Source organism: Tenrec ecaudatus, chromosome 16, assembly GCF_050624435.1.
Source record: "Tenrec ecaudatus isolate mTenEca1 chromosome 16, mTenEca1.hap1, whole genome shotgun sequence".
NCBI classification, from domain to species: Eukaryota; Metazoa; Chordata; class Mammalia; order Afrosoricida; family Tenrecidae; genus Tenrec; species Tenrec ecaudatus.
Genome location: NC_134545.1, coordinates 6933747 through 6946228, shown reverse-complemented (window position 1 = coordinate 6946228; position 12482 = coordinate 6933747). Strand labels below are relative to the sequence as shown.

General features: G+C 44.8%; 2 protein-coding genes across 3 annotated transcripts in view; one reads left to right on the top strand and one right to left on the bottom strand.

Annotated features, from left to right (window-relative positions):
* The window catches only part of P2RX7 (purinergic receptor P2X 7), a 49028-nt gene extending 37413 nt beyond the window's left edge, over positions 1 to 11615 (top strand). Inside the window, exons 11-13 of the mRNA XM_075533693.1 lie at positions 321 to 470; positions 5434 to 5535; positions 7835 to 11615. Coding sequence (XP_075389808.1) covers positions 321 to 470; positions 5434 to 5535; positions 7835 to 8338 — 756 coding nt within the window. The 3' untranslated portion in view covers positions 8339 to 11615. The remainder of the gene's footprint in view (positions 1 to 320; positions 471 to 5433; positions 5536 to 7834) is intronic.
* The window catches only part of IFT81 (intraflagellar transport 81), a 184172-nt gene that overhangs the window by 155774 nt on the left and 15916 nt on the right, over positions 1 to 12482 (bottom strand). The window lies entirely within an intron of this gene.

Here is a 12482-nt window from a genome sequence, read left to right as displayed (position 1 = left end):
AGAGAGAAGTTATTGCTTCAGGGGTACAAAACGTGTGTCTGGAGGTGATATGAAACTTTTGGAAATGGACAGTGGTGATGGTTGTATGGTGTGATGAGTGTAATGGACGTCACTGTAATTGATGTGCTCTTAAAATGGTTACTATGGCAAATTTTCTGTTATTTATATCTACACGGGGGGCTTGAAAAAAATGGAATTGAAAGATAATGAAGTTTTCCACGAACTTTTTGAAGTGCCCTCCTAGTAGAGGCATATAAATTGGAGAAACAGAAGGGGCGGCAGCAGTTTTATGAATGTGGTGCTTCTGTGTGTTTCCCCAGGCCACCTTCTTCATCGATTTTCTCATCAACACGTTCGCCAGCGGGTGCTGCCGGGCACATGTCTACCCCAGGTGCAAGTGCTGCGAGCCATGCGGTGTGAACGAGTACTACTACAAGAAGAAGTATGAAACTGTTGTGGAGCCCACTAAGGTAGGGGCGCTGCCTGCGCGTGTCTGAGCCACCTGTATCAGATGCCACCTGTATAGGGTCCAGTAGACTTCTGAAGAATCTGTTCAAACAAGGCCCCGGTATCCTCCTTTGGGTCTGGCCTCCACCTGGGGAGACCAGCTCTCAGATAATGCCTTTGATCTTAGGGAAGATCAGAAATAAAAATTCAGAAACCGCAAGGGGAGTAGAGCAAGGATGGCACCCCATCAGACTCGACCAGAAAACACTCCTAAAGATCAACAAACAGACCTTAAACTATTTGCAGGCTTTTCCTTTTCTTTTTTGTCATTGTTTTTTTGTTGTTGTGTTGCTGTTATTGTTTTGTTTTCTTTTGTTGCTTTGTTTTGCTCTGTCTTGTTTTTTGTGCATATTATTATCTCTGCAGGTCTATCTAGATAAGAGAGGCAGGATAAACAATCTGGAGGAGAAAACAATGGGAACCAATGGTTCAGGGGGATGACATGGGAGAGGGGGAGGCTGAGGGAAAGGTAGTGGTGTTAACAAACCAGGGACAAGGGCACAGCAAGTGATGCAAAACCAGTGGCGAGGAGGTTATAAGAGGCCTGGTAGGACTTGATCAAGGGCAGTGTAACCGAGAGAAATTACTGAAATCCAAATGAAGGCTGAGCATGATAGTGGGACAAGAGGAAAGTAAAAGGAAATAGAGGAAAGAACTTGAAGGCAAAGGGCATTTATAGAGGTCTAAATACAGGCATGTGTATATGTAAATATATTTATATATTATGATGGGGAAATAGATCTATGTGCATATATTTTATATGATTATGGAGAAATAGATCTTTGTGCATATATTTATAGGTTTAGCATTAAGGTAGCAGATGGATATTGGGCCTCCACTCAAGTACACCCTCAATGCAAGAACACTTTGTTCTATTAAACTGGCAATCCATGATGCTCACCTTCCCAACACAATCGTTGAAGACAAAGCAGGCGAATAAGCAAATGTGGTGAAGAAAGCTGATGGTGCCCAGTTATCAATCGCTGTCATGCCTGGGGCCTTAAAGGCTTGAAGGTAAACAAGTGGCCATCTAGCTCAGAAGCAACAAAGCCCACATGGAAGAAGCACACCAGCCTGTGTGATGACAAGGTGTTGAAGTGATCAGGTATCAGGCATCAAAGACCAAAAATTCACATCATTATGAATGAGGGGGAGTGTGAAGTGGGGACTCAAAGCTCATCTGTAGGCAATTGGACATCCCCTTACAGAAGGCTCTTGGGGCGGAGACGCGTCAGTCAGGGTACAGTGTAGCAATGATGAAACATATAACTTTCCTCTAGTTCTTAAATGCTTCCACCCCGCCTCCCCACTATCATGATCCTAATTCTACCTTACAAATCCAGCTAGATCAGAGGATGTACACTGGAACAGATAGGAACTGGAATCCAGGGCAGATGATCCCTTCAGGACCAGTGGTGACAGTGGCAATACCGAGAGGGTGGAGGGAGGGTGAGGTGAAAAGGGGAACCGATTATAAGGATCTACATATAACCTCCTCCCAGGGGGACAGACAACAGAAAAGTGGGTGAAGGGAGATGTTGGATAGTGTAAGACATGGCAAAATAATAATTTATAAATTATCAAGGGTTCATGAGGGAGGGGAACAGGGAGGGAGAGGGAAAATGAGGAATTGATACTAAGGGCTCAAGTAGAAAGCAATTGTTTTGAGAATGATGAGGGCAGTACATGTACAAATGTGTTTTAAAAAATGTTATTCTATGATGAGGGCAACCAATGTACAAATATGTTTGACACAATGGATGTATGTATGGACTGTGATAAGAGTTGTATCAGCTCCCAATAAAATGACTTTAAAAAGAAAGAACTGAGAGACAAGATGGATAGAGAGGCAACATTCTGTCCCAGAGTGTGTCAATGTTTTCAGGCATGTTACAGCAACAGAGTCAAAAAGAAAGCGAAGATTCTAACAGTCTGGGCAGACAAATTAGTAGGAACCAACAAATAACATGAAAGCGTTGGACTTCAGTATTGGCAGTTCAAACCCACCAATCACTCCTCAGGAAAGAGCAGAAGTGACCAGCTCCCATAAAGATTTACCACCTCAGAAACCCCGGATAGGGTCTCCCTAGGAGTCAGAATCAGCCTGGTGGCAGTGGTTTGGGTCTGGGGTAACTGATAATATTGAAGAGGGGCATGATGAGAATGCATAATAAGGTGTACCTGGCACCCTTTACAAAGGATTCGCCTGATGATGATAACAGCCCACATTGCTGGAGTCCTTTCCATGCTGGAGGATTCTTCAGTGATTTATAGAGTCAGCCCACTGAATCTTCTTAACAACCCGCTAAGTAGCTTCTGCTAGCAGTGCTGGGCTCCTGGCGGCACATTGACTATGCATTCAGCTGCACACAGGAAGACCAGCTCTTTGAGGGCACCAGCCATTCCTTGGGAGAAAGCTGTGGCTGTCTGCCTCCATAAAGACTGGCAGCCTTGGCAACCCTAAGGAGCAGTTCTGCTCTGGCCTGTAGAGTCGTTCTGAAGTCATAACTTAATTGAGAACCATGGGTTTGGTTTTTAGTTTACTCCTATCTCTGTTGTTACAGATGAGTAGATTGAAGCATGCTGTTAGCTGCTGTCGAGTTGATTTTTGCCTCACGGTGACCCCATGTGGCAGAGGGGTTTCTGCACAGGGGTTTCTAGCCCATAATCCTTATAGGAGCAGGTCACCAAGTCTTCCTCCTGCAGAGCCACTGGCTGGGTTCAAAACACCCACCTTTCCCATTTACAGTCGGATGCTTCACTGCTGCCACCAGGGCTCCTGAAGTTGGCACATAGAAAAGTTCGTTAATCTTCCCAACGCCATACAGCTAGTCAGTGGTAGAGCTGAAGATTCCAGTTCAGGCTGGTTGATTTTAAAAATCGGGTTCCTAACTGTTCAGCATAGGTACTGGCAGAAGCAAACAGCCATGGCATCTCGCGGAATGGGAGAAGACAAGCGTAGAACAGCAGGAGGTTAAAAAAAAACAATGACTGCACATGTAAAGTCGTCTGATATGTTTTTTTATTGTGTGGGTGCACGCAATGTGACCACCGTGACCACACACACTGTTGCTGTTGTTGTGTGCTGTCCAGTGGATTCTGACTCATGTTGTTATTAGGTGCCATCGAGTCAGCTCCAACTCATAGCGACCCTCTATGTACAACAGAACGAAAGACGGCCTTGGCCTTGCACTATCCTCGGAATTGTTCTTGTGTGAGCCCACTGTTGCAGCCACTGTGTCAATCCAGTTCATCCAGGAGTTTCCTCCTCTTTGCTGCCCCTCCACTTTACCAAACATGATGTCCTTCTCCAGAGACTGGTCTCTCCTGATAACATGTCCCAAGTACATGACACGAAGTCTTGCCATCCTTGCCCCTAAGGAGTATTCAGGCTGTACTTCTTCCCAGACAGATCTTGATTTTTCTTCATTCTTCTTTAACCATTGTCCAACTTGCATATGCATAAGAGGCCATAGAAAACACCATGGCTTGGACCAGACGCACCTTAGTCCTTAAAGTCACACCCTTGCTTTTCAACACTTTAAAGAGGTCTTGAGCAGCAGATTTACCTAATATTTGATCTCTTGACTGCTGCTTCCATGACCTTTGATTGTGGATCCAAGCAAAATGAAATTCTTTTCTCTTTTTATCACGATATTACCTATTAGTCCAGTTATGAGGATTTTGGTCTTCTTTCCATACTGAAGGCTGCAATCCTTGACCTTCACAGCAAGTGCTTCAAGTCCTCCTCACTTTCAGCAAGCAAGGTTGGGTCATCTGCATGCCACAGGTTATTAATAAGCCTTCCTTCGATCCTGATGCCACATTCTCCTACAGATAACCCAGCTTGTTTGATTATTTGCTCAGCAGACAGATGGAATAAGTGACCTTATATGCAGAGGAGAACTGTCTCAGAGGGTTTTCTGTGCTGCAATCTCCCCCCCCCCCCCCTCTCTCTGGACTGCATCCTTATGGGAGCAGATCACTAGGTCTTTCCCTCTGAAAATAGGTTGGTGGGTTTGAACTGCCAACCTTTCAGTTAGCAGCCAAGTGCTTAACCACTGCACCACCCTGATAACAAGCAAAACACACAATAATAATGATACTAATAATAAAGTGGTTACAATGGTTGTTCCACAAGGTTGCTTCTAGGAAGGAGGAGGAGCCAAAAGGAACCTGGGACTGTGTGGGGATTTGATTTGTTTAGGAGGAAAACATGTAACGTCACTAAACAGGTCTTCTGCTCTGGGTGCCATAGTTTCCTGATCAGAGAAAAAGGTGTGGAACGTAAAGCAACAAAGAGGGTTTGTCCTCCCCTCATCCATGAGCCGCCACTGCCCTGCCCTGCCCCACAGCTGCTGACTGCAGGAGTCACTGTCCTTTGTCCGTGTATTTACTATGTGAAATCAGCGTTCCCGTTTGCCGCCAAAACTAGTCTCCACTTCATGGCCCCAGGGGGATGAAAGAGAGCCCAACCCCTAATTTAAGGGGCAATAATGTACCTGTCCGTCTGAGATGGTCAATCTGGCGGTAGAGGTGAGGCCCTGGGCTAGGAACGCTCCCTGAGTGTGGGGAAGAGCTAAATCAAGTAGCCCTGAATGGAACAGTCAAGGCCAACCAGGAAATGTCTGACCTTTCTGTGGAATTTCCCCATAAGTCTGTGATGACCAAAAAAAAATCTATTTATTAAAACAAAACAACAGGAAAGGTAAGGTAATTTGGGCTCCAGTTCTGGTTTATCTTTAGATGCAGAAATTTTTTGTTCTGTGTTCAAGAGAGTTTGGGGTTAACTTGGTTAAAAACTCCAGCATTCGTTAAATGAGAATAACAGTTGCCTTTAGCAATGCCCAGGTATTTTCAAATATACCATTCTTGGTCATTCCATACAAAATGGGCCCGTTTTTTAAACCTTTTTCTCCCTCCTAGAGCTTAAAATATGTGTCCTTTGTGGATGAACCTTACATTAGGATGGTGAACCAGCAGCTACTTGGGCAAAGTCTGCAAACTTTCAAGGGGGAAGAAGTTCCAGTAAGTAAAAGCATTTCGTTTTTTGTTGTTGTTGTTTTAGGTGTTTGTTTGTTTTAAAATAAATCTCAACTAAGGATGAACAGACTTGATGGCCATGGTTGTCAAGGTCTCCCAGAGGGCAGCACACAGCTTTGCCAGCAGAGGGAGCCTGGTGGAAGCAGCGTGTGGGGCAGAGCCCACCATGGCTTCCTCTGACAATCTCCGTCCCAGGAAGCAGTCATTGGGAACTCTAGGGAACACAGTCCCCCTCTACACACAGGGTCTGCCAGGGGTTGGAGTCAAGGCAATGGTGACTGGTTGGTCAGTTAGGTGACGGGCAGGGCCGTAGATGCCACAAAGGGTTTGCAATTGACTACCAATCAAGAGTTGGTGGTTCACACATAACTATCCTCTAGTTCTTTAATATTTCCTTCCCTTACTATTATGGTTTTGATCGGTGTTACCTCACTAATCATGTTAGATTTGTGTACGTACATTTTTATATTTAAGTTCACTCAGTACATAAAAGGCAAGACTAAATAACCCTTCAGAAATAGTAACAAGAGTAACAGTTCCTGGGAGTACAGGAAGAAAGTGGGGGGAGTGGGGAATAGGGAGCAGAGAACATTGATGACTAAATAACCCCATTTAATAGGATTGAACAACAGAATTACCATATATGTGAAAGGATATATTGGATTGTATAAGATATGGTCCAAAAAAACCCAACTATTATAGGAAAAAAATAATAAGTGTTCCTGAAGGGGAGGAAGGGACAAAGAGGAGCAGATATTAAGGAGTTAAAAAAAAAAAAGAAAATGGTTTGTGGTCGCAAGTGAACATTACTGATTGAACTATGGAATGTTATGATATCAGTAAGAGCTCCCAATAAAATAATTAATTAAAAAAATAGAGGTTGGTAGTTCAAACCCATGAAAGACATCGAGTCGAACCCGACTCACAGTGACCCTATAGAACAAGGTAGAACTGCCCCTGTGGGTTTTCAAGACTGTTACCTTTTTTTCTTATGTTTCTCCACTGCACTACTTCATCACACTGCTGCTCAGTGTGAAGATATTTTCTTCATAGGCAATAGTTTATCTTGAATCTTTACAATGTAACAGCAATATCTTAATACAAATCACAGGAGAAAGGCTTAGAGATCTACTTCTAAAAAGCAACTGATGAAAACTTTATGTGTCACAATAGTCTGATTCTCTCATGGGCTTGCCATGAGTCAAGGGTTGATTAACAAGGATCGTTAAAGACAAAAAGAGTGCACAAGCAAATGTGGTGAAGAAAGCTGATGGTGGCCGGCCATCAAAAAATATAGCATCTGGGGTCTTAAAGGATTGACGTTAATCAAGCAGCCATCTAGCAGAGAAGCAACAAGCCCACCATTGTCACTTTTTACAGGAGCAGACGCCCCAATGTTTCTCCTCTGGAGAGGTTGGTGGTTTTGAACTGCTGACCTTCTGGTTAGCAGCAAAATGGGTAATCACCAGGGCTCCTACAGAAAGCAAGGTGTGGCAATATGTTTCTGTTAAGACTGCAGCCAAGAAAATTGTCTGGAGCACAGTTCTACTCTGTCACACATGGGGTCATCATAAGTCAGAATTGACAACAGATTTTATGTGCTGGTCACTGTCCTAGATATTGGAGCTATAACAGGAAACAGAGCAGACTGGGGTCCCTGCCTGCGCATGGAAGACCAAAACCAGAAACCAAACCCACTGCCCCTACACAGGACTCCTAAGACTATAAAGTTTTATGGGAATAGACGACCTTAATTCTCTCCTGCAGAGCAGCTGGTGGATTTGAACAGCCAACCTTTTGATTAGCAGCAGTCCACCACTTACCAGGATACCCTAGGGTGGGTGGTCAGGGGCAGAAGACCTTTCTAAAGAGGTGATAGCTGAACTGAGGCCAAGCTTTTCTGAAATCCACTTCCCAGATCTATAAAGTGGAGATAATGATACATATGTCAAGTGGTTCTTAGACACTTAGATAAAGCTTACATGAGGCAATACCAGCTTTTAAAATATTAGCACAAGGCTGATACGTAAAAGGTATTTAACAAATGACAATAAGCATACATTCACAAATAATTTGTCTGTGTAGATAATGGGCTCACACAGGTAGCACTGCACACAGCATGCACAGAAAACTAAAAACAGGAAGGGGTTGCATTGGTTTGCAAATACTTACAACACGTGTGTGATTTGCACATTTAAAATAATAGTAGTAGTAGCCGTGTAAAATTAAATGTAACTATAAAATTAAGCTAAAATTAAAGAGCTTGGGAAATGGCTTTTTTCAGAGACCCCCGATGGACTTCAGAGACCTGTTCAAGCTGCCGCTGTCTTTACCTGAGTCATCTCCAACTCTGGGGCAAGAAACAGAAATGCAGCCGTTGCGTGAAGCGACAACTCCTAAACCCCAGGACAGCCCGCACTGGTGCCAGTGCGGACACTGCTTCCCATCCGAGCTCAACTCGACGTCTGGATGCCTGGAAGAGCTGTGCTGCCGGCAAAAGCCCGGTGCCTGCATCACCACCTCAGACCTGTTCCGGAAGCTTGTCCTATCCAGACACGCCCTGCAGTTTGTTCTGTTCTACCAGGAGCCCTTGCTGGAGATGGAGCTGGACCCGGAGTCCACCAATAGCCGGCTGCGGCACTGTGCCTACCAGAGCTACACCACCTGGCGCTTCGGCCCCCAAGACATAGCTGACTACGCCATTCTGCCCAGCTGCTGCCGCTGGAGGATTCGGAAAGAGTTTCCCAAGACCAAAGGCCAATATAGTGGCTTCAAGCATCCTTACTGATGCCACAGGCTACCTTCACCTCACCTCTCCTTGAGCCTTGAGTTGATCCTTCAAAGATTGGGGCGGGGCTCTTTCAGCCCAAGAAAAATGTGCTTTCTCAGTCTATAGCTTTAGAAATGTCCAAGAGCACAGTGGCCTGGGAACCACGAGCTTCAGATCTTTATTTCAGGCTGAATTCTACCCACCCAGAGTTGTGTGATCCTCAGCCTGTATCCACTGTGTCTCCTTATGACCCCACCCACTCTGGCACAGAGCTATATTGCAGACAAACTGAGACAGCCCATTCCTACACGAACTCTCCTATCAGTGGTGAAAGTAAGGCTGAGACCTGGTTGCTGCAGTTCCACTCCCTGTGGAGTATTTGTATTCCCACCCCAGACGTACTGAATCAGGAGCTACATCTTTTTTTTTTTTTTTTTTGCTACATCTTAACAGGATCTCCAAGTGATCCTAATAGGCCTTGTTAAAAGGCAGATTCAGATTCTGTGTATCTGGGGAAGAAATGCAAACTCTTAGCAGGGGATGGCACCAAGGAATGAACAGTTGTACGAATGCAGACAGTCCCACGATGAGGCCAGGCTAGCACAGTCATCAATTGAGAACAAACCCTCTGGGCCCTGTTTGGCGGACATGGCGGATTCAATACGGTCACAGGTCTTTGCCGCTCATTCCTTGAGACTTGGACTTTCTGCCTCCTCCTCTTGGATCTGGGCAGGCTCTGATTGCTTTACCCAATAGTGAAAGTGATGCTGTGACAGTTCTAGGGTGTTGGTCCTGGCAGCTGCTACTTCCTGTCCCTTGGAAGTCTTGCTGGGGAGGTGGGGGGGAAGCCAGTCACCATGTAAGAGGTGACTGAGGCCGCCCTGTTGTGAGGAAGTCCAAGTAGCCATGTAAAGGCGAGATGGCCAACTAGTCGCTAGCTGTCCAAAACCACTAAGCCCATTTGCCAGACACAGGAAGGGGAGGAGGACTTTCAGATGACTCCAGACCCCACCAGCATGTGACTGCAATTGCATAAGAGAAACCCTTGTGAAAATGCCCGGTCACTTTAAATTGTGGGTGTAAGCACTAAGTTTGGGGTAGTTTGATACCAGAGAAAGAGAGCAAGTCTGATGCCGGGCACACAGGTTCAGTCCAGTACTCTCAGACTGTGAAGTCTGTAGGGAGCTTGGGGCATCTCTGGAAGTCCGCAGGAGTCCGGGTTTATAGTCAGCTGTTCTAGGAGGATGGCAGATCAACTCATGCAACTCACCAGGCCAGCCTTGGAACCCACCAAATCTAACTATCGAGCTGCTGCACAGCACAGGAACACACATTATGTTTGATGTCAGGGAGTGACTACTGATGTCAGAGCCTGGAATGGGCCACCTTTAAGCCTCGAACATTGGGGACTGGTAGAATTCTCACCTACCATGTAGAAGGCTCAAGTTTGATTCCCAGCCAATAAGCCTCAAGCAATTCTACCACCTGTCTGTCCATGGAGGCTCGTGTGCGGTGGCCGTGGAGTGCCGGACCGGTTTTGGCGGAGCTCCCAGACTAAGATGTACTATGGAAAAAGGAAGGCCTGTGATCTACTTCCAAAACTCAGACCATGAAAACCCTATGGATCCCAATGGTCTAATCTATAATTGATTACTCAAATGGCACAGGGCCAGACGTTTATCATTTCTGCTGTGCCTGGAGCTTCTAGGAGTCTCTGGACTCGTGCCAATCACCTCCATGACTAATAACAACATATGCCTTTAACACCCTGTGCTGTGCAGTCGGTCAAAGCTGATGCAGCCTGGATGGTACTAAACAAGCAACTCTAGTCTTTACCATTCCTATCCACCAGCTGAGAAGGAGGCAAAAATGAGTAGCTGCAGGTTTTAAGATCCTCCCGCAGATTTCCTTGTTCATAGTTTTGACACTGGAATAGGCTATCTATCTATTTCTAAACAGCCACCTTAAACTTAATAAAGTTTAGAGACCATTACTCAATAGTGGGACTGACAAAGGACCCGTGAGGTTTTTATTTTTTGTTTGTTTTTTACATATACACTGATTTACATCCTGCTATCTTCTAAAACACTGGGGAGTTTCTATTTTATTAACAGGGACTAAGGTGTGGCCGACCCAAGTCAGGATATTTTCAATCGCTTCCTATGAGAAAATTAGACAATGTGTAAGGAAGACCAAAAAATTGGCACCTTTGAATTATGGTATTGGCAAAGAATATCAAATATACTATGGATTTCCAGAAGAAGGTACATGTCTTGGAAGAAATACAGCCAGAATGTTCCTTAGACGTGAGGATGGTGAGACACCATCTCATATCCTTTGGACATGGGGTCAGGAGGGACCAATCAATCCCTGGGGAAGGACATCATGGAAAAGTGGAGGGTCAGTGGAAAACAAGGAGCCCCTCACCCAGAAGGATTGACACAGCGACTGCAACAAGGGTTCAAGCCAGCAATGCCTGAGGACGGCACAAGTTCGGACAGTGTTTTGTTGTATGTGGACGGGAACTCTATGAGTCAGAACAGACTCATCAGTGCCTAACAACAGGGACAATGACTCTGTGTGTGTCACCCAGAATATTTTCTAGCTTTAAACTCAGGAATCACGTGAATTAAACCAGACTGAACTTTCATTTTTACTACCTTTTGGAGATCTTTTTGAATAGGAATGCTGGATTATGGCTGGCTTCTTGGGGATGGAAATCATTTACTCTAAGAATTCTCTATAAATGCTAGGACTTCCTATTCTGATGATCTCTGAGTCTTTACACCTTCATTTTGGGTACTGAATCCCTAACGTGTTTCCATCACCTCGTTGAGGCCCCAGATGGAGTCAGCATTTGAAATGGCAAATAACCACTGGCTCCACCTACTGCTTTCCTCCTTCCCCACTGATGCTCTGGGCCAGAGGGGAGGTGTGACTTCAACTGTGTGCTACATGTCTGGCACTTCCTACAGTCACGTGGAAGTGTACTTCTATTCTTATCTTTAGTCGACTGCAGAAAATCATGTCATCCTCAAAGGCATCCCAGTGTGAGTCTCATTTTGTGGCATCTGTTTTCTTGTACTTAACTCCATGCTTCTGTTGAAATATCACGGTATCCATTGTTTTGTCTCTGTGGCGGGAGAAAAGCAATCTGCTCACTGGCTGATCGTGTACAATTGGAAATAGGCTTGCATTTCTCTCCTTAAAGGGCCTGTGTTTTAGGTTCTTCCTAAGTCTAACCCAGCCATGTCTTATCCATGTTTGTCATAAGAAAAACTGATGTATAAGTCACCTTTATTGGAGTCGGCTTTTTCTTTTCTCAGAAGGGCCCCAGATCATAGCTGGTACTTTCACCGACAATTTCACTCAATGGTCAAACATGTTTACATCTCTTCTTCAAAATCGCCTTTGTTTTCATTAATTTAGCTTCTTTCACAGCACTTGGTGCTCCCTGGACTTACTTGGCTTTATAGCTTTCATTTAGAATACTCCCTGGAAGCCAGTGATAGATACGGTTGCTGTCCTCATGGAAGGTAAGGAGATGGACATTAATCAAGCAAATGTAAGCTTGTAACTTCTGGCAAATATGATGATAAAGAAGGCAAAAGAAATTAGGAGAGGAGGATTTGATCTACTTGCGGGATCAGAGAAGCCCACTCTGAGGAAGGAATCCTATAGCCAAAATCTCAGGAGTGAGTACTAGGAAATGAGGTAAAGAGGGGAGGGAAAAGAAATGTACAAAAAGAAAAGGCTGCAGGTATAGCATGCGCAAAGGCTCTGGGGCAGAGAGAGAACAGCAGGTATGTAGAACTTAAAGACTACCAGAAAGAGTTTCAGGGGAAGTAAGGCTGGTTAGGAAGCTAGGGCTAGATTGAATAGAGCCTTGTAGGCCATGCCTCTGTGTCAGTGAGTCCGTTCCAACTCATAGACCAGAGTAGGGAGTTTCCTCTTTATTCTAAAACCATGGGAGGTCCTGTCGGACTTTAAGGAGGAGCCTGAGAATATAATCTTTGATTTTTTTTTAAGATCACTCTGATCATGGTGTGGGGGAGGAACTATGAATGGTAGTAGATATGGTTTTAATTTTCATTTTGGTCTCTATGCCAGGTAACATTTATCCACATATACAGCAAAAATTGAACGGATTCTCTTTTCTTGC